The following is a 24,838-nucleotide window of genomic DNA, read 5'->3' as shown; positions in this document are numbered from 1 at the left end:
TGTATCTGAAAGTGTGAATGAGATTGAAATTAGGTTTTTGGAGTATCGTGGCTTGAACAGGAATGGCAGTGATCATCGCAATTGTACTTATAGTAAATGTAATTTTCAGTACCTAGTGTTCCCGGTAGATCATGGTTGTATTCTAAGAATAAACTTTTTGTTACTCTCCATTGTTAATTCTTCCTTTGTAATTCAACTTCTTAATTCCAGATTCCCAGGAAGTCCAAGTTGGCTGTTCACAGAAATATCAGGGATGATGAAGGCTTTATTATCCGGCACTTTGCAGGAGCAGTATGCTATGAGACGGTAATTTTACTTATGAAACACTATTTTAGTTGTGCTTTGTAGTACATATATATTTTTCAGTGTATATCGGTTAAATGACAAAATTTACTTTCATCAGAAGAGAAATTCAGAAGTTGATATTTCTTAACTTTGAAACTAATTTTTTGCATATTTATCAGAATTTACAGTGTCTTTTAACCTTTCCAGTTACAGACAGTTTTACTGATATATTTTTGTAAAAGTTTGTTTCAAGTACATAGGTCTGTGGTGTCAATATTAAATATATTGATTCATGATCTACTGCAGATTTTCCATCAAAATATGTTTGCTTCTCTTGGGGAGAGAAATATACTGTGTCATAGAAAAGTGTTGTTAGACTGAAGAGTAGTTTTTTGGAAGCATGCTTATGCTTGTAATAATCACTGTAATTCTTCATGTTTTCAGTTTATGCTGGCAATACCCGAATACAAAATACCTGAAATTGCTACCCTCAAAATACATTCCAGGTTCTTGTACTTTTGGAACAATTATTCATTGTACAAAACCATTGAAATACCACCAATTTTGAAAAATAAGAGTTCAGGATAAAATGAAGATCCATAATCCTTTGTTGTTCTGGTTTGTAACTCCAGCATGTAGGAAGGAAGCTACTTCAAAAGACCTTTTTTTCCTCATTTGAAAATGTGTATTTGAAGGGTTTGTTTTTGTTTACTTCAAAATACTCCAAGAGTGATGATTACTGTGCTGTTTTGAAGTAGACACATTCTGTAGGTCCTTTTACAAATAAGAAAGTTGAAGTCTGTGTTACCTACGTGATTCTTCTGAGGTTGCTCAGAGTCAGTATCCAAATAAAATTGGAACAAATTTTTATTTGTTCCAAGTGCTCTATTTTTAACTGTGTACTTCATTATGATACATTAATAATGCCTAAGAGTGTCTTCAAGAACAGAGGTGACAGATTTGATCACATAAAATTATCTGTCAGAGCTAGTCGGATATGAGGTAGCTTTGGTCCAGAACTGTGTTAATAAACTGGACTTAATAATAAACTCCTTTCCCTCTGAGGGCCTTACTTAGCTTGAGCCTTAAAACTTTTGGACTATAGCTGCCTTGTTTTTCTTCTGTTATTTGGTTTTCTTTTTCAGTGCTCCTGTGGCAGTTCTCACATTTTGATTTGTGGTGAGAACGCTCATTTGGCTGCATTCATATTCTAGTCTTGTGTTTTCATAGTCCAAGGGAACTTTAGAGGCCTGTGTTTGTCCTTTGATTCTCATCTCCATTAAGTCCTTTTATGGGATATCTGGCAAATTGACATTTTCTTTCAAATAGTCTTAGTCTCCTCTCTTCATTAATATCGAACTCTCTATTAAAGTTGCACCACAAGCTATCGAGATTTTAGTTAATGTGAAACTGGATACTGGTGTATCCACTATCTACAAAATCTCTGAATTTCCATGTAATGTATTGTTCTTAACTTCTGAAAGTTAGTGATCCAATTCAAACAAACCAGAGAGATAAAGTCTGTAGGAAGGGACAGTATGTTTTATTAAACCAACTGTTTGTAAATAGTCGTAGTACTACGTAGTACTACTAAAATAACCAGTTTTCATTTCATTTTCCAAACTGTATAAATGTACCAATTAAAGTGTGCACATTAATTCCCATTTCACAGCAGATCTTATATGATACTACAAGCAGTGAAGAATTAAACTTCTCAAAACTGCCAGATGATGATGTGCTGAGTGCTGGAAAGGGAAACAAGGATATTCATTAATAAAAACACAACTGATCTCCTAAAAGGCACTAAACCTTAGTTTGGGTTTCATGCTTCCAACAACATCCTTCAAATTTAAGAATGTCTTTTCTCTCTGTCATTAGTGTTTTGTGTATCCAGTTGAAAAGTTGTTTGAAGTAATGTATGAGTATTTACCCCACATGTTCTCGATGATTTTTGAATTTAGTATGTAACTTAGTTTTCTTTAGTTTTCTTACTAGACTGGAGTAACTGAGGTAGTAAAACAAATGTGCTATTATCTCTTGGGTTGTCTTTTCAGATGCAATTCGTGGAAAAAAACAATGATGCTTTGCACATGTCCCTTCAATCTCTTATATGTGAATCCAAGGACAAGTTTGTTCGGGAGTTGTTTGAAGCTAACACTAACAACAACAAGGATCCCAAACAAAAAACTGGGAAACTTAGTTTCATCAGTGTGGGAAACAAATTCAAGGTAACAACATGTAACAAAAAGTCTTATCTTCTCGTAATGTATGCCAGTTTTAAGTTACCTGAATTAAGTAGAACTTAAGGTTGGGAGAGCTAGCAGTAGCTTAAAATGCAAAAGAAAATAAATAGACAGGGCTTTTTCTGTGGAATTATAAGAAACTAGTATACTCAAGCTGTGTACTATGTATTTCTGACAAAAATTATCTTCCATAATAGTCCTTACAGAGATTATACAGTAATTTTTAAGTCAGAATCTTGCAAAGCCACGTGGAAGTCTTTATTCAAAACGTTTAATTTTTTTGAGATTTAAATTTGAATTAATTTTGCCTTCTAGAAGATGTATTGATTCACTACAGTTGGCCACTCTTAAAATGCAATACTTCACCTAACCACTTTTTTCCCCTTCAGAAATATAGTCATGCCTTACACAGGAAGATGTTCATTGTGCTGAATTTTTCCTTTCTCAATACCTGAATCTGATGCTTCTCCTCATTTTCTCCTTTCTTCTACTTGTAAAGCTGACCTTCAAACCTTGTCTTCTCCAAATGTTTTCTGCATCCTTTTCTCATTCAGCAGTTTTATTTTAGCTGGACTATTCCAGCTCAGGATGGCTAGAAAGAGAACTGTAGGGGAATTAAGAGATGAAAAGCAGGCACACCGTGGGCTGCAGGTAAATTTTTCAATCTCCTGGATTTAGCATTGGTAGAGCTGCTGCAATTTCAGCAAGAGCTCTTCTCAACACATCTGGGCCAGATCCAACGAAGGATTTGTATGCCTTCAAGTCAAGTGCGGCAACAGTTTTGGAATGGTACCTTATCTAGAGCAACCATAAACCCACATCATTTTCCTGGCTAGACTGCTTGCAGTCCCTGGGAAATGCATCTTAGACAATCCAAAAAACCTTCTTGTAGAGCGGGACACTGCCAGTAGCAAAAGAGTATTTCTGCTCCATATCAGGGTTAAGTGCTGAATCAGGACTGCAAGATGAATTCCTTCGTGCATAATCGTATCTTGTGGCTAGCATTTGGAACTGTTCTCTAAAGATGCAGAGGCTGAGGAACAGGAAGGACATGGTAGCAGCACACTTGTTTTTTTATAGCAATAGTATTCTGCTTCAGGTCTATGCTGTATACAGTGTTTTATGGCTGTTGTATTTCTTGTAGTGAGTACCAAGTTAATGGTCAGTCTGACAAAGGGTATGCTCTTTATGACCTTCTGGAGATGTGTTGTTATGTAGCCAGAAATAAAATTTTCATGGGGCAGGAAGAGTAGGAGATAGCCTGACTTGTAAGGTAGTGGTTTTGGCATTTAACTGGGAATTGGGCAGCTTGCTCTCCTGAGTTTTGCTCTGATGATTATTTCCTCCTTCTTCTTATTCTGTAGTGGTTGTAGAATTAAACTGTAGCAATTGGTTTAATATAAAATACATGATCAGAAGGCAGACTGAAAAATTACATACAGTTAAGCCATGTTCTGAACATACCCTGCAGCCATGAGTCTGTAGGTGAAGGTAAGATTTGCTGTTTTTTAGAACTGCATTTTTAAAATGAAATCAACTGTGGGATCTTTGGAGAGTTTCCACTTTCTTCCAACTGGATTTTCTCTCAGATTTAGCACTCCACATCCCATAGATGTGGACTTGTGAATGTTACCAATGTCCAAGGAGACATTTTTAAATTAGGCAGCAATTGAGTGGGGAACTTTTGGGATTGACTTTTGAAATTTGGTGTTCACCTCTGCACCTAGAACATAAGTAAAGTCCTCTTTGGATCTGGCCCATCAATCTTTCAGTGTTTTCAAGTTTCATGGCATTTTGAATGTATGTGTTACTTCCAGTAATTCATTTAGTGTTACCTTCCCAGACACAGCATGTGATGCTGATGAACACTAATAGCCTTGAAAATTTCACTTCAGTTGACATCAAAATAAGTTCTCTTATCTTACTGGATACTTCTGTTTTTTAAGAATAAGAATTCTTAGTGTGTTAGTATGTTAAGGCAGTCTTCTAAAATTAAAAATTCTTCGAGTTGTATCAATTTATTAGATGATGTTGCAGGGACTTCTCTTTATGAAATCCTTCACACATCCCTTCCTTATAACTAGTTAAAATTAACTCTTATAAATTAGTTGAGGAAATAATGATTAATTCATCATCAGGTCTATTCAATAATCTTTGAGATTATTTTACCTTACTATGCTAATGATGAATTGAATCGTGACAATTCAAAGAGCAGTTTTAGCAATATATTTTATTTGTATGCACATTTCATTAGAGAAATTTACCTGAGAACGGCTCTGGCTTATTTCTTGTCAAATCACAGTGTATAAGGAAGGGGTATTTTTCCTCAAGCAGAAACGTATTTTGTTGATGGAAATTAAGCTGTCCCTTTCAAAATTAGCTGTTTCTAACTTGATTATAATGATTATATTTTCTTAAGTTGAGATAAAAAGAGTATGTGTAATTGAGAACTGAGCAGGAGGTTATTAGTGTTTGTCATGCCTCTTGTGGCATTCCTCTCTTTCTAACCATATCCATGTTAAGTTAAAAAAACCCAAACCAATTTTATCCACTGGGAGGACGACTGGCAACTGTAGGTGATGCATACTACCTGTGCATATCTAGTTTCTTGAATTCAAGATAATTGAAAGATGTGGGTAAAAAAAAAAAAAAAAAAAAAGTCAAAAGTCAAATCCTTTCAATTTTACTTCCAGTACAGAAAGTGAAGAATATGTTAGGACATACTGAATTTTGTCTTGCTGCAGTCTATATACTTCAAAGCTTCTTAGTAATCTAGCAAGGCTGGCACAGCAGTAATCTATGTGGCAAAACAGACACATCTCTAAAGTAAAGATATTGCTGTTTCCCTGGTGGGGTTTTGGAATATTTCAAATCCCTGCCAATTACTTTCAGAAGCAACTGTAAGTTGTTTTCCCTGATAGCCTTAAGTCTTTGGTTATCCTGAAGACTTACCCCCAGATAATAGTAGGACTGCAGTCTTTTCTCATCACAGTTTGTTTAAATGCAACCTCAGTAAATGTGATTTTAAAATTGTAGTTTATTGTCATCAACAGAAAATGAGAAAGTTGGAAGTTTGGAAATAAAAATAGATTATTGCAGGTAAATGTTGACTTAGTTTCAAAAAAACCCACAAGAAAACCCTGAGAATATGTTTTCTGTGTTAATTTTTTAACATACAAATATATGCTTGTTATAGATTGAAGTAATTATTTCTTTTATTTTCCCAAATGGACTTGCATGTTTCTTTGATAAGTATGTTGTAACAAGTAACTAGTTCATACAGTATTGTACAATTAAACACAACCAGTTTCCTCAGGACCATTCATGCACACTTGCATGATTTTGTCTGTTAAAATTTGTGAATGTTTGGTTTATCGGTTCTGTCTTAATAACAATGACCATGCATGCAGTAATGCTATTTGGTGGATATATTTCTGTAGTTGCCATGGTTAAGGCTCTTGAAATACCTGTTTTCTTTTACAGACTCAGTTAAATTTGCTTCTTGAGAAGCTTCACAGTACTGTAAGTATATATACAGATGAAGGTTCATAATTTTCTGACGTAAGTCAAAATAGATTATCTCCATATGGCTTCCAATAAGTGTGATTAGTATTTACTTTAGAGTTTGCAGCTTCATGGCTCTTATGAAGGGTCTTCCTGCACAATGGATGGCTATTGATTTACTTGGAAAAAAAAACCCCAAACTGCATCAGCTTAAAAAAAGTTCTTGCACAGTGAAAGTTACACAGTTTGAGTAAACAAGATGAAATCTTTCCGGGCTGCAATCAGCTTTTTTGTTATTTTTACTTCTGTCCATTCATGGCTTAACACTGATTACTAATTTGCAGAAAATTTAGAAATGTCATTTAGAAGTAAGGCAGATGTTTATTTGTTATTAATTACTGTTTTCAGATTCCATAAAGCCATTAAAACTAAAATTTTTCGTTTCACAGGTGGTCAAAGAAACTTAGTCCCCTAATGAGTGTTTGTTAATTTAGCTGATGTAATTAAATAGCTTGTGAAATTCCCCATGTAGTTCAACATTTCCATTTTCTTTCAGAACTTGGAGTTGTAGTCACCCCATCTTGTTTCTCTCAACCACGTGTTCTAATCAATTTTTAGATACAAGGTTACACTTTATCAAAATAAGAAAAAGGGGGAAAAAATAATGGGAACAAAGGGGTCAGGTGCTGGAGTATAGCCAACATAAAAGATTTTACTGTAGTCATGAGGCTGGTCTGAAAGAGGATGTCTTTCACACAAAACACTCTGGAGCTGACACATGGTCCAGGGAAAAAGTTTGTGACCAGGCTTAGCTGTAGTCTTGACTTCAGCTAACCCATGACTGAGGAGGTATTGTTAACACAGACCTCCCTTGAAGATGTTCTCTCACTCTCAGCTGAGAGATGGAAAAAAGAGAGAAGATACTGCAAACCAGGATTAATACTGTATTTTCTCAGTCCCAATTTTGTTTTAGTATATGAAGGTTATCATTAGCGGTCACCTGTTCCAGGAAAATTTGAATAATTGGATGGTGCTATGCAAAAATGTCATCCTTGATGAATGGGATATGATCAGAGAAAGCAGTGGTCAAAACTGTAGAGGTGGAACACATGGTCATAAGAGAGAAGCAGACTGGAACAACATTGGGGAAGGGAGACTGAAGCTGTGAGCCAAAGAAAGTTGTAAAAAGTAGAAGTTAAAGAAGGTCAGGTTCATCTGGCGTCATTCTTATGTCAGGGGTCTGGTAGTGTGTTCACTGATGTGAATTCTGAAGGACTGAGGCATTTAAGTGATGTGACTGTAGAAGATAATGAAGGTAGTAGAATCTAGACTGATTAATCTTAATTAGATTGTACTAATGTTAGGAAGAACATTGTTGAGTGAAAACTCAACAAAATTGAGGATCCAATCAATAGCTTTAGCAATGAGATCAGTTACATCAGTTAACTAGTTTAGACCAAGGCTACAGTGCAAAACTGATACACAATGGGGTTGGGACTAGATGATCTTATAAACTCCATTCCAACCCTTCAACATTCTATGGTTCTATGATAATGTTGACATTTCTGTTTTAGAATGTTATTATTTTGTATCTTCTTTTCCCCACCTATAAGTCTTAAATAATTAACTGTTAATTTAGGAGTTTTAAAAATGTTTAGATTCTGCTAACTTCTTGTTTTGTTCATAGGGGTCTAGCTTTATTCGCTGTATCAAACCTAATTTAAAGATGACAAGTCACCATTTTGAAGGAGGACAGATCCTCTCTCAGCTTCAGTGTTCAGGTAATATATGCCTCTGATATTTTTTCCCTGTGTTTTGTACCTTGGGCAGTACAGATTAATCTAAGTTTGAAATATGTGAGATGAAAGCAATATTTCCTTCCTTGAACTACTGTTTTCTAGAAGGAAGGTTATTTATGCCCTATGTACAGTTTATTTAGATTCTTAGTAACTTAGCACTCATTTTACGTAGTAGAACTCTAGAAATCAATCACTTGAAGTGCCATAAGGTCTCTTCTTCGCAAGAAGAGTTGATGTAATTTCCATTGACTGTTTGTATTATAATGAGAGGTCAGACATCAGGTGTGTATGTAAGAAGCCATGTAACTATATATTGATACATAAATTTGCATTTCCTGATCTGGAGCTGAATTCCATCTCTTTGTGTTACCCACAGTGTTAATAGGGCATACAATAGGGCATCTATTGTCTGGAACAGTAGAATTGTTTTAAATAACTGGGGCAGTTGAAGTGTAAGAAACTCCTTTGTGCCTTTAAATAAAGGCAGTCAGTGTTAGCTGAGGCATCTAATAATTGAAGCACATCTGTTTTCTTTGATTTTATAGATACTATGATAGAGTTTAATCATATTGGTTTACTTTTTCAAGATGTCTTTATATCACTATTCATTTGATTTGGAGCTGAACATGCAACACAGACACTTCAGCATAGTCTTTCCTGTTGCTTTGTATCCTAAAGATCGTAATGCTTGATCTTCATTATTCTTGAAATGCCAGATGCTTTCCAACTTTACAGCTTTATTTTTAAGAGTGAGTATTAGCAGTTTTGCTCATGGCCCACTGAGAGTAGAAGGAACTGCTCGCTTGGGAACTGTTGTGCTGGCATTTTCATTCTTTATGGGGTGTTTGTTCAACAAAGTACTTCAATATATTTTTCCCTTTTCTGTATTTTTGTACTTTCAGTAGCTTTCAGTTGATGTTTTGAGAAGCTGACATATTTCACATAAAATTTTATCATAACAAAAGCTTAACAACTTTTCAGTACTTAAGGGTTTTAACATCATTAGTAGCAGATTTCTTCAGGTTAATAGCATTTGGCATGAGAGAAAAAATAATAAATTAACTGCCCTCCCCAACAACAATTGTGATGCTTTACAGTAGTCTTACAAGCTCAGTTGTCTATCTATGCTTTCTTTGCAACAGTAAATGAAGCCTAATCTAGTAACACAAAGTCATAGCATGTCATGTTAAAAGACCAAGATGTAATGTTATAAAATTTTTTTTGAAAAAGACTTTGTTTAAACAATCAAATTTCAATTGAAAGCAAATATGGAAAAGTTTAAGTTGAAAGACAGCAACCATAAGTTAAGGGCTAACTTAAAAACTTACATGCAGCCTCTGTTGGTAGGGTTATGAAAAGGCATAAACTGGCATGGCCTGTGCTACATTAAATACTTCGAACCTTTTACTGACTGTGTCTGGGGTTTCTGATGTCCTCCTTGCAGCCAAAACGTAGTACATTATTCAGGACACTAAAGTTTCATCTTATCAGCTGATACCTCGTATTTCAAGTACAGCAAATGTTCTAGCACTGCAGATGCATTTGATGTGGCACCTGTACAACATCTCACTAATACCATTGACATGATGAAAATAAAAGCCTGGTTGGACATTATTTGGTGGGGGCTTTTTGTTTTGTTTTGGTTGGGGTTTTTTCCCTTTAAAAATGAAAATGTCAAGTCTGCTGAAAAAGAAAAGAATATTTAGAAGAAATATTAGAAAAAAATATCTCCTCATGGTTGGGTGTTACTTGCCTCTCAAGCAGGGAGAAAAATGTATGGATTCTTCTCATCTGCTCAGTATTAACTTTTTGCGACTGATCACATTATCCCAAAATGTTAGAGTTTTGATCAAGTCCCAGCTGAACTTTGTGGTTTAGTTTCTGGACAATGTCCTTGAGACATATGTTATAAACTGCCTGTTATCATAAAGTTAAGTGCTTAATTTCCATGTTACTGATACCAACTTTTATGCATGTGTTTCTGTGAATCTAGGAATGGTGTCCGTGCTGGATTTGATGCAAGGTGGTTTCCCTTCACGAGCTTCATTTCATGAATTATATAATATGTACAAGAAGTACTTGCCTGAAAAATTGGCTCGACTGGACCCTAGGCTTTTTTGCAAAGTAAGAAATAAATAATTCTTCTGTATCAACCAGGAGAGAAAATGTATTGTGAAGTTGTTTTTTGTGGTTTATTTTTTAAATTTTCTTGTCTTTTTTGAAGGAGGCAAAATATAATCCTTTCTGTTCTCTATGTTTCAGGCACTATTTAAAGCCTTGGGACTGAATGAAAATGATTACAAATTTGGGCTAACCAAGGTGTTTTTTAGACCTGGCAAGGTAATCTTTCTCTTGGAGTTCATGAATGTGAATCTTAAAATAATTTCAGTTAGACGGGACTTTTGAAGGTTACATTGTTCAACACATTCCTAAAAGTGAGGCCAACGTAAATAAGATTGCCCAGGATTTTTGTAAATATTATTCATTTTCTGGGAAGAAAAAAAAAAAACCAAACCAACCAATGTTAGTACTGATACAATTGGTTTTATAGTCTTGTTGCTGCTGCAACTGCTGTATTTCTAATCCAATGTTTGTATTCCCAGACTTATCTTGACTATTAAAAAGAGAAAGTGCAAAGAAGAAATATTTTCTAGTAAAATATATTTATAGCTGAAATCTCTTTCTGTGATTCTGAGCACTGCTGATGCTATGCAGAGAAAGGAGATGAAGTAGGGACCTGTTGTGATTAGAAAGGAAAATCATTGTAGTCCTAGAAGAATGTTCTTGCTATCAGAATTACTAAAAAGCAGAAATTCAGGATTTTCAGTAAAGGTTACCTTCAGCAGGACTCTTATACAAAGGTAAAAAATTTGGAAGTGCTTTCAGGGTTTAGTTTTTCCCCAGATATATAATTAGATGTGTTCTGAAGTTGTGGAAGGCTAGAGTAAGTTTTCAGGATGTACAAAAAACAATTGATTTTTTGGCAATAAATATTTTTAGTGATTAGGAAATGGTTGGATTATTCAAGATGCTCAGTGTTGGACATCAATAAAATAAACAAACAAAAAACCTGCAGTTATCATTTCTGTTATCATTAAAAAATAAAGTGATGTCAGATATATCTGCTCACTTTCATTAATTGAAAGCTGATATAATGATGACATACAATTTATGTTAAAAATATTTTAACTTTTTAATTAAGCATGATTTTAAATAACCATGTCTAACACTCTAGGTTCTCCCAGGTTTGCAATAATTTCAATTATTGTTTAGTTTGCAGAGTTTGATCAGATAATGAAGTCTGATCCAGATCACTTGGCAGAGCTGGTTAAGCGAGTGAATCGCTGGCTTATCTGCAGTCGTTGGAAAAAAGTTCAATGGTGTTCTCTCTCGGTGATTAAATGTATGTATTTTATGTTTCATTAAATCAAAATGTTTCTTAAAAGGACAGCAAAGCAATTATTATCACCTTGAAATGTGGCCAAGGACATGTATACCAGATGGTTACATGCAGAAGTCCAAGCAACTGATTTCAAAGCTTTGTGTTAGGTACCTGTGGGGAGGTTACAGCAGAGTTTTTATGAAGTGGGGCATGCAGCCCACCAGCAGTCTCACACGTGTAGTCTTCTTGGGTGCTTACCAAAGCCAGGGTAAACACTCTCACATAAACAACCAGGTATGACTTCTGCATCAGCAGGAAAGAGGAGTAGTTCTACCCTTAGCTGGCAACATATTCATTTAGTTCTGGGAAGTGCCTGCGCAGAGGTTGTCATCTCCAGACAGAAATGGCAGTTTGAAAGTGTTGACATGAACTACAGGGCAAACATATTCACTCCAGCAGTTACTGCTCATCAGCAAATAAGTCCCTGTCACTGTTGATATGCAGTTTCCAAGTTCTTGACCTGCCCAGCTGAAAGAATTATATAACGGCCTGGGTTGGAAGGGACCTTAAAGATCCTCTAGTTCCAACCTCCACTGCCATAGACAGGGACACATCCCACTAGACCATCCAACCTGGTCCCGTGCAGCCTGGCCTTGAAGTTTACTGTGCAAGAGTTGGAATGAGGTGGTGTGGAACAGAGATTGGTGCTTGTGGTGTGCTTCAATTAAGATGTCTGGGAGATGTGGAAAGGTCTGATGCAGAACGTCAGCAATCTATAATAACATGGAGGGTGAAAAGTATGCGTTAAAATGGGGAAGAAAAGCAAAAAGACCTCATGCCAGTACACACACAGCTGTGCATTTGGGCTGGCACAGTCACACTTCTACATCTGTCATCGGTTGGATATTATTTGTTGCTGCTTATAGTGGTGCAAATAGAATTTGTGAATTTCTAACAGACAGGTTTAAGACATCAGAAATTGTAACAGTAAAATCTTTTGTGTTTAAAAATTAATGCCATTTAGTCTATTTTTCAGAAAAATGGGACAGTTTGTCACTGTCCAAAAACTAGAAATTTAGGGAAATAATATTCATGTATCTTACTTCTTTGTAGTGTTTTATGGGGAATTATTTTTCCCAGAATTAAGCTGAAATAGATATACAAGAAGTAGAGTGCAGCTCTGTGACCACTGAAGTCTAGTAGTTAAATATACTGTGTTCACAAACTGTATGCTCAGCAAGTGACTAAAGGCAGTGTGGATCCTTATATTTCCTTGAATAGATATTTAGAAACTGCGTTTATTGTTACACTTCTAACATACTCAGCACATGTTGCATGTGCCTGTGCCTTGATTCTGTGTTTAACTTGCCTTCTGGTCCCAGTCATTTGAGTCTTTAGATGAAATCTGTATTACAACAACAACTAGAGGTTTTGTTTCACATTGTTTTTCTTTTCCATTCTGGTGTTGTAGAGAAATGCTCTGCAAAGTTGCAGCCACTTGATTATCCCTAGCAGATATTGGCTACTCTATTACTCTTCAACACAGCACTTAGACTTCAAATTAAGTGTTTCCTGCTTGCTAGATCCCACAACTTTTAACAGAGATTACTGATGTTTATGAATCTGGAGGGAGGTGATGGTACGTGTGTGTGTGCGTGCACACGCTTCATTGTTCCTGTCTGTTTTGGGTGGGAACCTCTATGCGTGGCCCAAGAATTCTGCTGTCCTCTGTGTCTTAAGTGTTGTGGTTCCAATACAGAACAAGCTCTCAAACACATGGAGTCTACATACAGTTTTTGTGCTATGAAACATGTAATATAGGAGTTGAGTTAAATGGTATAAAACATTGAGATGATATCTTCTGTGTCGTTACAGTGACAAATAAGATAAAATATCGAGCCTGTGCCTGCATTAAAATACAAAAAACTATTCGTATGTGGCTTTGCAAGAGAAAGCACAAACCACGGTAAGAAGATATTCCTTGTCTGAAGAAAATAGGTTTTAAATAATATTCTCTTGTGACTGTAAAAAGCAGAGATTTACCGTGCTTAACTGAATGTATCTGAAATCGTAGAATGATGCTAAGTACAATTGAAGAAGACCTTGAAAGGTTTGCTATTCCTTTGCTCTTTTCAAGGATCAGTACACTGAATCTAAACCTTTCCTAAGAGATGTTTATATAGCTCTTTGTTCATAAAATCCTTCAGGGACAGCCTAGTTTTTAGAAATCCTTCTTTAAGTCTGTCTAAATAAAATTTAAACTTATTAATTTTTGTCCTTTACCCATTATTTTTTATCTTAGAAATAATTGTGTTCTACCTGTCTTGTCTTGTCTCTTCCTGAAATTAAATAATCCCATTAGCTGACTGCATGGAATACCGATGGAAAAAAACACTTCAGTCATTAAGCTCTGCTGACACCTTTATGTTGTTCAATAGAGATCCAACTCTGTTCTTCAGTAGTGGGCTTCTTATAAAGATTTTTCCTTTACATCCCTTAAAAGTTGTATTTCATTTTGAATCTTGGCATTTCTGACCACTTGCCTTTATTTTAAGCTGTTTGGAACTCATCTTTAATGAACTGATTTAGTTTCTCCTTTTCATGTGTTGTTTTTTGTGGTTCTCGGTTCAGTGATTTCTGTTTAGGAAGACTGTCTGCACTTGTAACTTCTGTGTGTGTCCTTCAATACTTCCTTAAAAAAACTCTCAAGTTTTTCTGGATTCTTCCACAGCCTTGTTTTTTCACGCCTGCAGGGTCTAATGACTGTGTTTCCTGCTGCATTGTTAAGTTTTATCTGTTTCAGTCCCATTAGCTTTTTAAGTAAGTGGCACTACTCAGCCTTTATTGACTTCAGTCAAAATCCTTTAGTGAACCCAACCCAACATTAAGTCTCAAAATAAAACGGCTTTTTTCCATTTTGAGTCACTAATTGCTAGTCACTTTTAGTTACTGTGTGCAAAAGGCTACATTCCTTAGTTACTTGATAACATTTGAATTTAAAAAAAGAGGGTGAGTGTTGTCAGAAGGCATAATTTGTCTGCCATCTTCCTCTTCTGACTGAGTGATTAATGATAGTTTTAAAAATATCACCATCTAAAGGCATCTCAAGATAGAAATAAACTGTCTTTCCTTCACAGCATTGATGGCCTGATAAAAGTGCGTACACTGAAGAAGAGACTTGATAGATTCAATGAAGTAGTGAGTGCCCTGAAGGAGGGAAAAGCAGAGACAAGCAAACAAGTCAAGGAGCTGGAGTATTCTATTGATGCGTTAATGAACAAAATTAAGGTATGTAATAATAAGGAGAGAAATAGTTTCTTATCACTGGAATCTTTTAAAACCTTCATCTAAACTAGAAGACCATTGCATTTTTCTTTAATAGAAAGGGAACTTTAATATAGTGGTCTTAATTTTGATTCACTGGGTAAATCCTGCTTAAAATTATTTGTGAATGCAACTGAAGTGAATCCTGAAACTAGGTGAGTGTGTCTCTACTTTGGTATTATTATCTGTGTTTCAAAATGGGCACTGAAGAATTTAAAGCAAAAATGCATGTTGATATTATGAGAAAAGTGTTGTCAATAATTTACTTGTTGCTTTTATTATTGAAATAATGCATATTAGCAATATTTTAACTTCATCAGGGCTGAAACAGACAAGCCTTTATCACAGGATAAAGAGATTTCTGTTCCAGTTATGAGGTTTTTTCAGACTTGGTAGTAAAGAGAATTCAGCTTTCTGATTATGCTTCAGGGTCTGTAGTTTTCAGTTTCATACAACAGAAGTAAAAGACAAAATAAAAACACACTGGTATTTATTAATGTTAAAAAAAATTTGGTTTGCCAAATTCTTGTTTCATGCAATATTACAGCTTTGTTAGTGTACCATATTAAGATCTTTTTATTTAAAATCACAATTGAAAAGATGGTAGAGTTAACCTGTCAACTTAGAGTTCTCTTTTCTAATAAAAATAATATAATTAGATTATTGTCATGAAACACCCTCAGAAAAGGTCATCAAACATCCCATATTGAAGTTTTATTAGTATGATGGGAATTGTAAAATTAAATTAAATTGTAGCTGTCAGTTTGGAAAATGTATGTAGCAAAGGCTGTTTTTTTGAGTGTTTTCAACCTGTCATTTGCTACTAATACCTTTTTGTAGAAGTTAGTCACAGCATGGCCCAATATTTTTTCTGAGTGCTAGCAGAAGTAATGAGAAAAATATTATATTCTATGACATAAAAGGCAGAATTGTAAATAACCACTATAGCAGATAAGAGCACAATACAAAATGCACGTGGACAGGCCTTAGTTTTCAACCCTAGCATGTTAAGAATTAATTTCTGTTGCTTAAAAATGCAGAATTTAAAATATGAAGGCATGTTTTAAAGAGTAGTCATGTTTAATTTCAGGGCTGAAAAGGAGATTACTTTATATGGTTTTACATGACAGAGGACAATAATGAATCCTCAAGATTTTAGAAAGAAAGGGAAGAATAGACTCAAACTTCCCCTCTCTAAAGTGTGTATATATATATATATAGTTATAGTTATAGTGCTCAGTGTTCTCATTTCACTCAATATTATTTCAGTATACATTTTTAAAAGCAAAGTACAAATGCAAAAGAACATAATCCCCTTATTATTTTTGCAGACCACTATAATGACTAGAGAACAGATACAGAAAGAATATGATGCTTTAGTTAAAAGCTCAGAGCACCTTCTGAGTGCACTGCAAAAGAAGAAGCAGCAAGAGGAGGAAGCGGAGAGGCTACGACGCATCCAGGAGGAAATGGAAAAAGAAAGAAAGAGACGTGAAGAGGAAGAACAGAAACGAAAGAAGGAAGAAGAGGAAAGACGTCTGTGAGTCACAAATACGTTGCTGGTTATAGAATGAGAAGAAAATAGGAAAGGCTTTTTAATGAAGTCGTTTTTAATAGCTGTGCACTTAAGAGAGTTACTTGGATTGTATTCCTGGTGTGCTGTGCAGTGTTGAAATGTTTCCTTTCGCAGTGAATTATAAGGCAAATGATAGAATAGCGAATGGAAGAGATGCAGCTGGAAATATAGATGAACTTGAAAAATGTCTTGACTTTGGTGTAGTGTCCTGTTATCAGGACTGTACTGACTTCTGGATTAGCATTCAGTTTTATGGAAGATACTTTCTGTCTCTTGCTAGCTCATATTCACTTGCATTATAATAACATGTTTTCATTTCCTTCTCTTCTTTTGGAATAGGAAATCTGAGATTGAGGCAAAGAGAAAACTAGAAGAGGAAGAGAGGAAAAAGAGGGAAGATGAAGAAAAGCGTATTCAGGTTAATATTTTAGCTGTGTGTGATGCTTTTTTTTGTGGTGGTTGTTCTGGGGTTGTTTGTTTGTTTTGTGTATTTATTTACTTATGTTTGAATCTTTTTTGAAGCTTAGGTTCTTCACTGAGTCTAATGGCTTCATTTTATAAATGCACGTCTCAGTCATTCACCAGTGTTGCTTTAGTAGAAAATGTAAGGCAAAAGTCATGATTAGGACATCCCAGGACAGATCACCTATTTCTAGTTCATGTGCAGCTGTTGGTCTTCTAAGTAGAGGTGCATCTGTTTTTAGAGAGGCTTGAAAGTTATTTTGAAGTTATAAATACACAACACTGCAGAATTCTTTTTAAGCCTTTGAAGTTCATGCAGATGTTCCGTGTCAGCCAAGTTTGGCACTTTTACTTTAAGTCACATCTGGACTCGGACCTGTATGCAAACAGTGCCTATTGCAAAGTCCTGTAATGCCAAGTGCAGAATATCAAGGAAGTACTGTGTTAGTGCTGTGGAGGAGTAAGTATAGTGCTAGTTTCCATAATAGTGAACAAAAAGCTTAGTGTATTTTTTTAAATGAATAATAATTATTTGGCAATTTATTTGAAAAGATAATAAAAGTGGTGGACAATAGTTGTTTGATAAACTGCATGGAAACCAAGATGCAGTCTGTAGCTGTTTCATTTTTCTTGGGTCAAACTGAATACTTATGCTGTTAATTTTTCAGTTCTGTAAATTTTGCATGTTTTGAAAAGCTATTAATATACTAGTTAGCATATTCTGATATTGCTCATGCAGCGTTTTGGTTTCAATTGGATAAGATTAAAGGTGTCTTTTTATAAAACAGGCTGAAATTGAGGCTCAACTAGCTAGAGAACGAGAAGAGGAAACCCAGCACCAGGCAGTGCTTGAGCAGGAACGTCGTGACCATGAACTTGCAATGAGAATTGCCCAGAGTGAAGCAGAACTCATCAACGATGAGGCTCAGCTTGATCTAGGATTGCGCAGGTATGGGGTTAATAGTTATATTTTTCTCTCTTTTTTTCTTCTTTTTTTTTTTCTCCTTCTTCCTATCTTCATCCCTTTGAGAAGACTACACTCTTGCTGGTTTTATGAATCTTTGTATTCGGTAAATGAACTTCTTAAGTCAGTGTACTATAATCTTTTTCAAATTAACTTGTGAAATTTGTTAGAAAGATTGCTTTTACTTAAAGACTTTCATCATTTTCCATCTTGCTACATCAGTAGGTTTGTAGTTGCTTGTGAATACAACTGCAATTCTCTTTTTGAGTTCTGAGAAGGACGGCAACCAGTTTAAATTGTGATTTTTATGACTCATTTAAAGTAGGGAATGGAATTTCTCCAGTGGTAAGTAGTAATAAAGTACACCTTTTCTAGTACTTGATGATTCTGTTTGTACAGAGTGAATTTGTGTGGTGTTTTTTTTTTAAACAAGAATCCCTCTTGGAATTCGGAAATGATAGTTATTTCTATGTTCTGACTGGTAAGTTTTTTAAGTGGAATGAACATATCTAATATAGATGGATTTGAAAATTAAATACTGTATTAGTTTTGTTTTGTTTGAACTTTTGATGTGTCATAACAATTGCTTGACTTTTGATATAGAGATCCACATTACCTGTCTGCAAAGCAGGAACTCATCATGTGTAATAGGTGCCTTAGCAGCAATTTAGAAATTCCAGTAAAGATGGTACTTACTGGTCAAATAGCATAAATGTACCTATGAACATGATCACATAATTGGTGGCTTCATTAGTACTAGTCTACTCAGTTTGTTGTTGAAAGAAGGAGTGTGAGAAAATTCCCTGTGTTTCCATGGATTTTCAAGCTCTCAGACATGTTTCCTTTGTTACCCAAATTTTATCCAGATGTATACTTTTTTTTAAATAACTGCATGCCTACTTGAGATAAGTGGGTAATGTTTTTTGTTGTGTACAATACTGATTTCTAGACACTTCCATTAAAATCTTTGTGGTCTTGCCCTCAGTTATGCAGTAGCTGTCTCCAATAAATGCCCAATTCATGGAATCATAAAATGGCTTGGGTTGGAAGTGGAACCTTGAAGGTCATCTGGTTCCAATGCACCTGCCATGGGCAGGGACACCTTACACAGACCAGGTTGCTCAAAGCCCCATCCAGCCTGGCAATGAACACCTCCAGGGGTGAGGCATCCACAACTTCCCTGGGCAACCTGTTCCAGTGCCTCACATCTTGGCGTGTTTGGATTTTGGTGCAATACTTTGAAGGTAAACACAAAGTCACTCCAGTGTTGCAACCTGGCAGAGTTCTCTTAAATATGAAAAAAGGGAGGCAGTAGAGAAGAAGGGCTTAGAGAATTCAATAACTTTTCTGTGAGTGAACTTCTAATCTCCACAGTGTTTCCTGCTGCTCATGGGTGATTCTGGTATTTATCTTTCTTGTATAATCCCAGAATGGATGATGAACTAACCATCATCATAACTCTCTATGACTGCCAGTTTCTCTCTGCTGTGTAGCAGTAGGAGACTGAAGACTCTTCTGGATGATGGGAAAGTGCTCAATAGTCTGAACAAGTTAGCATAGTGATGTAAATCCTTTGATAATACACAAACATAGAAAAAACAATAGATTTTTCTGCTTATATGAGATTTCGTCTCATTGGCAAATTTTTTCCCCCTACTGTTTCTAAAGTCTACTTCAAATAGTTTTAAGCACATCCAAAAATTGATTAGAATGCTTTTAGTTTAATCTTTGATTTATTTTATTTTGGTTTGTTTAAAACCAGACTAAAACATTCCCCAGGCCCCAGTGTCTTCTGCTAAAATCAAAGGATAGATTTTCAAGTAACTTCAGGAATTGTCTTAAATGTAGAAGCTAGAGGAATTCTCTGAAATTAAAACTCTTTATTGGTTGAACAAAATACATAATTTAATAACTAAAACATAAATTCTTGGAACTTATTTTAACTAATACCAATCAAAATTTTTACTAGAGTGTGAGGAAGTTACATTAAGTCATCTTCTGCATTTGAGACTTGCACATTACCTTATGATACACTAAAATCACACCTTTTCTGTTAAAATTCTGCTGTAGTAAGATAAGGCATATCCCTTCATACTAAATTCATGCAGTATACTGGTTCTACACTGTTTTCACACAATTTTGTAAAAAATCTTTTCATGCTTACACATTGGTATCAATAAACAGGTATTTTCTGTTGTATGGTGCTACCTATGGAGTGAAAAGAGTAAGAACAAAGTGATTTTATGTGCTTATTTTTAAGGAACATGTGGTACCTGTGTGTTGTCATATTTGAAAAGGAGTAGCCTCTACTTAATTCTTTGCTACCCAATACCTTGAAACATTCATCATTAGTTTTTGTAGATATTTAAAAGTACATGAGTATTAGCAGTTCCTTTAAAAAATATATTTGTTGGCTTCTGTCCAAGAAGAAAAGTTACTTTTCTGGCGGTAGATCCAACATTTTTATTTGTGCTTATTCTGTGTGGGATATGCTGGACTTCTTCCAATTTTATTACTTTTATTTATATTACTTTATTACAAAGCTTCATCCAATTTTATTACTCATCCATGCTTTAAAAGGATGTGTAATTAAGGGATTTACAGGACCTAGGGATAAATTAATAGTAGTACTTAGCACTTGAGTAAAAAAGAAGTTAAACAACAGATATTCGCTTTCAACTGTGTACTGTTTTTAATTTATGCGACTTAGTGAAAGATACAGTATAGCATATGACACCAAAAGGAGCTAGTCTCAGAGAAAACAGAGCCTATCTGTTCTGTGTGTTGAATTGGAACAACCCAAAAAAGTTTTAATTTGTAGCATATTTAGTGCTACATATGTGCACCTGTGGGTTTCTTGTATGGCAGTTACGACTCAGGGTCTTTTCACAGCTTGCATGAAGAAGGATCTGTCCTGTTCCCAGAGAAGCTGCACGATGATTGCTGATATTTCTTGTGATCTACTTATCCAAAAAAGAAATGTATCAGTAGCATGGCTCAAAGTCTCTGGTATTAAAATGGTAGGGGAAGTTTTCAGCTGTACATTTTTCCCTGATTATGATTTTAGCTCATGATTATATGAGAAAGGAGGGGAAAAAATCCTGTTTCTCAGTTAAAAAAAAAAATCATAAGATAAGATGGGAGAGAGCAGGAAATACTATGACCCACCTTTTCCCACTTCTGATTATTAGAAAGTTAACTGGGAAGTAGTCTATCTAACATATATCTTCTATTTGCAGAGCCAATGGAAGAAAGCCACAAATGACTGCGTATGGCATTTTTTTTCCATTTGCATGCTCTAATAGAAACCCCCACCCTACTAATTAATTGAGAAGAAATTGGTATTGTCCTCTTGTATACTAATACTTCATAATAATCTTTATTAGCATGCATCTGTAACCTCTAAATCATTAATACCTTATATTCACTATTTCACTTATGTCTAATAAGTACTTTAATAATATATTATACCTGATAATATTCTATTTAAGGGTGATCATATAATCACTTTAAGGTTTTTCACATACCTTCCCTTTTTCATTGTCCTGTGTGATTTTTTGGACTTTACAAAATCAGGACTGCGTGCATAAATATAGATACGTGAATGTAAATAATTTAAATTAAGTAACGATTTTCTGTGCACTTTATTTAACTTCAGTTTGATTGTCAAGAGCCTCTCTCAGTTAAAAAGGCTTGTTTTATATCAGTATGTTTGGTTTATGTTCATTTATCAATTTTCTTATAGGGAACAAATGGCCACAGAAATGTCAGAAATATTGTCTAGGTAGGTGAGAAGACAACATGAAATGAATCAATCATTTTATAAAAACAAATCACATATGAAATGGGTTGAATTATGATGAAATTAAAAATAATGGAATCTGGGTTTTTTCAAGTGATAAGCAGATAATTTACTTATGTCTTTCAGGTAAATTTACATTATCACCACCTTTTTTCAGCAATTATTTTTCTATGATTTTTAGTGATTACATTAAAAAAATAAGAGTAGTTCACATACCCTGATATTTTGTGTAATTTCGTTACTATTTCTCCAGCTTTCTGCTCTTTTCACCTTTGTGATAATAGAACACCAGGTTCTACATCTTTCGAAGGTGTATTTCTACAGATTCAGCACAGAGTTAATGAAGTTATTTATGTCAGTGTAATTGTTGGTGCTTTTAATAAGAAAATATTCTAAATATAATTAATTTCAAATAAAAGCAGTTTTGCAAATTACCATGTTAAGAGCATATTAAAACACCTCTTAAGACATCTAAACAAAAGCCCCTTATGAGGTTTCTAGAATACTAATGCAAGATTTTGTGCACAATGCAGAAGGAAAGGAGAACACTGGTTGAGGTCTTAATACAATTCTGCTGGAAGAGTCTCACAATAGGTGGTGCTAGAATACTAATTCTCCATTCAAAGAATTTGTTATAATGTCCTCCATATTAGTGAGTAATTAAAAAGTGTTTTATGCAAACTTGAGGGTAGAAATTATCTTTGACATTCGTTTTCTTAAGCTCACATAAGAAGCAAAATTGTTCAGTTTTTAAAAGTTAATCAGTTGTTAAACAGGCTATTAAACTGTTTTTATATAGTCTGAAGATGATTGGTTTCAGTGATTGATGGTTTTTCTAGTTGTAGCACTGATAATTGGGAATGCAGCTGTAACTAAATTTGTTTCTTGCAGTGGTATTTTAAGAATAGAAATAAACCATGTTGTGTGTAATTAAGTTAGCATGAAAATTGAAATGGCGAGATTGTATTGCATATATTGACATAGTTCCAGTGACAATGGCCAATTTTTAATGTACAAAAAAAAAAGACAAAACTTCAGGGCAAAATCAGAAGCTCTGTGTTGTGGCTGAATTCAAAATGCATTACTTCTTACTGCATACTTTTTAAATTAAATTTTTCTCACTTTTCATACACTGGAAACTTTTTTTTTGAGACTGATTTTTAATTTTTTTATTTTTAAATTCTGAAAATATTGTTTACGATACATAACTCTCAGACTGAGCAGTGAAGACCAATTGTCAGGAGTGATGCTCCTCTTACTGCCAGACTGCTATGCTGAAAGTCGTGTAGAAAACAAAAGAGTGATCTGCAGAGTAGTACTGTAATAGAAAGACTAAGCCATTCAATTGGATTAGGATTCTTAAAGATTACTAGTTTAACCAGAGATTGTATAGCCTAGTTCTGCTGCTCTAAATTATGTAGCAAACTCTTGAAGTGGTGGGTAGTGTTGCTAAATAAAGAAAATCCTTAGGATTTGTTAAATTAGGTTCAAGAAGTTTAGACACCAGGCAGTGGAAAATATTTAGCAGCAATCCTTTAATGTCCTACAGGTATTCCAACAATAACAAAATATTAAAAAATATATTTTGAAGGAGTTTGTCCAGTTATTTGCTTTACATTTATGAGTAGTTCTAAGTCAGAGCTAATTTTTTATGCCAGAATTTTCATGTACTGTAACTGAAAGCTGTATGTTGAGTCCGATTAGTAGTATGAGTAGGCATTATTAAGCTGACACTATAATAAAACTGTAGTTTTAATTATATTGAGGAGATGGTGCAGTTAAGAAGAACGTTTAGTTAAACAGATTGTTTTATTCTATGAAACTTAAATTATGTTTGTTATCTCTGTTTCAAAACTGCTATATCTGCATAAAGAAATTTTTCAGGTTATAATAGCTGTTTATAACCTGTGAAATAAAGAGGGAAAAGTAAACATCAGGCTTCAGAGTACCACATGAGACCTTTATGGAAAAATAAATGTTAAAATGTTAAATTACTATTCAGTTGATTATACTTCCTATCATAATGTAAGAGTCCCACAGCGATATTATTGCACAAACAGACCTTCAAATGAAAAGGCTTGTTTTCTTCTGGTTTTCTGTCTTGTGATTTTTTAATATGACATATTTCATCAAGAATTTTACTACCCCGTTAAAGATCTAGTTTCTTCGGAACAAATCCTCTGAGATCCCAAACGATAATTCAATTCCTTTTATGTTCTTAGTCATGAGCATTAGTGGAGGTTGGTAAAATCATGTGTGTATTCTTGAATTTCTTACTGTTCAAGTGTGCTGATCATCACTGAACGTTGGAGTGTTTTGAATTTATTTTATATGCAAATAATCCATGGGAAGTTTGCCATTCCTAAGGAAGGGTTCTTCTACTTCTTATCCATACAATATTTATGGAAAAAAAGTAAAATTCAGGTTTATCTTTACATGTAATGTTTGTTTTGTACATGGAAACCTTGTGCACGCTTTTAAAGATCATGGAGATTTTAGTAATAATGTCTCACTTGTATTTGCTGTTGACTTTCTTGCATGTTACCTACATGATGAACACCTTTTGCCTTTGAAAAAAACTGGGTTTGGATGACTCTCTTTATACTGATCAGCCTTTCCTCTGTGTGGTATTTTTTGCCTTGTTATTTCTTGAGGATTCATATCCTTCCCAAATAAATGTTACTGTTTTCAGACAGCCACTATACAATTAATATAGAAGTAATTTGATTTCTTCTCTCAAAATAGACTTTATTTAAAGTCAAGGAATATTTCATGAAGTTTTGAACAAATCCTAATCCAATTTTAAAGAGCAGAGGAAATGCCTTTTCTTCCTTCTCCTTTTTCTACTTCAGAAATATTTTTTCTTGTCTGTTTTTTCAATGGAACTAAAAATGTCTATTGACCATTCTTTGTTGTCTGTTTTCTGCATCTTGGCTAGTACTAAGTAAAAGTCACATCATCTTGGGATGAAATACACAGAGATAGAATATGCACCTTTTCACACATAAGCACTATTAATGACAATTCCTTTTAATCTCTAGGAGGCCTGTAAGATGACTCTGTGATTTTGGACATAAAATATGTTTTAATTTTCTCTTAATAATTTGAACGTCTTGAAAATAATGTGGTATTTTGCCTTTAAATTCAGTCTGTTTGCTACTGATTTCTGTGATAATAAGAGTGATGCAGTGCTGATCATGGGATCTTTTCCTCCTCTTACAAGAGTTCCTGTTTAATACTTGAAAAAATACATATATATTTTTTAAATAATCGTAGGGGTCCTGCAGTGCAAGCCACAAAAGCTGCTGCTGGTACTAAGAAGCATGATCTCAGTAAGTGGAAATATGCAGAGCTTCGCGATACAATCAATACATCTTGTGGTAAGTAGGATTTTTTTCTGATTTTAGACAGAGGTCAAGCTGCAGTTGCATGTTACTTTCTTCCTATAACACATATAAAAACTTTATTCATGTCTGAATTAATAACAAATTAATTTT

The 24,838-nt window shown here is 34.6% G+C and overlaps 1 protein-coding gene across 1 annotated transcript in view; it reads left to right on the top strand.

Moving 5' to 3' along the window:
• Positions 1–24,838, top strand: part of MYO6 (myosin VI) — a 109,598-nt gene that overhangs the window by 74,295 nt on the left and 10,465 nt on the right. Inside the window, 15 exon segments of the mRNA XM_050314257.1 lie at positions 211–306; positions 2,340–2,513; positions 6,012–6,050; positions 7,720–7,813; positions 9,825–9,955; positions 10,094–10,171; positions 11,105–11,234; positions 13,089–13,179; positions 14,351–14,501; positions 15,869–16,077; positions 16,453–16,531; positions 17,364–17,524; positions 20,779–20,808; positions 21,285–21,323; positions 24,618–24,721. Coding sequence (XP_050170214.1) covers positions 211–306; positions 2,340–2,513; positions 6,012–6,050; positions 7,720–7,813; positions 9,825–9,955; positions 10,094–10,171; positions 11,105–11,234; positions 13,089–13,179; positions 14,351–14,501; positions 15,869–16,077; positions 16,453–16,531; positions 17,364–17,524; positions 20,779–20,808; positions 21,285–21,323; positions 24,618–24,721 — 1,606 coding nt within the window.

This window comes from Myiozetetes cayanensis, unplaced genomic scaffold (assembly GCF_022539395.1).
Source record: "Myiozetetes cayanensis isolate MyiCay16 unplaced genomic scaffold, myiCay2020 scf2-11, whole genome shotgun sequence".
Lineage (NCBI taxonomy): Eukaryota > Metazoa > Chordata > Aves > Passeriformes > Tyrannidae > Myiozetetes > Myiozetetes cayanensis.
This window is presented reverse-complemented; position numbering and strand designations above follow the sequence as displayed.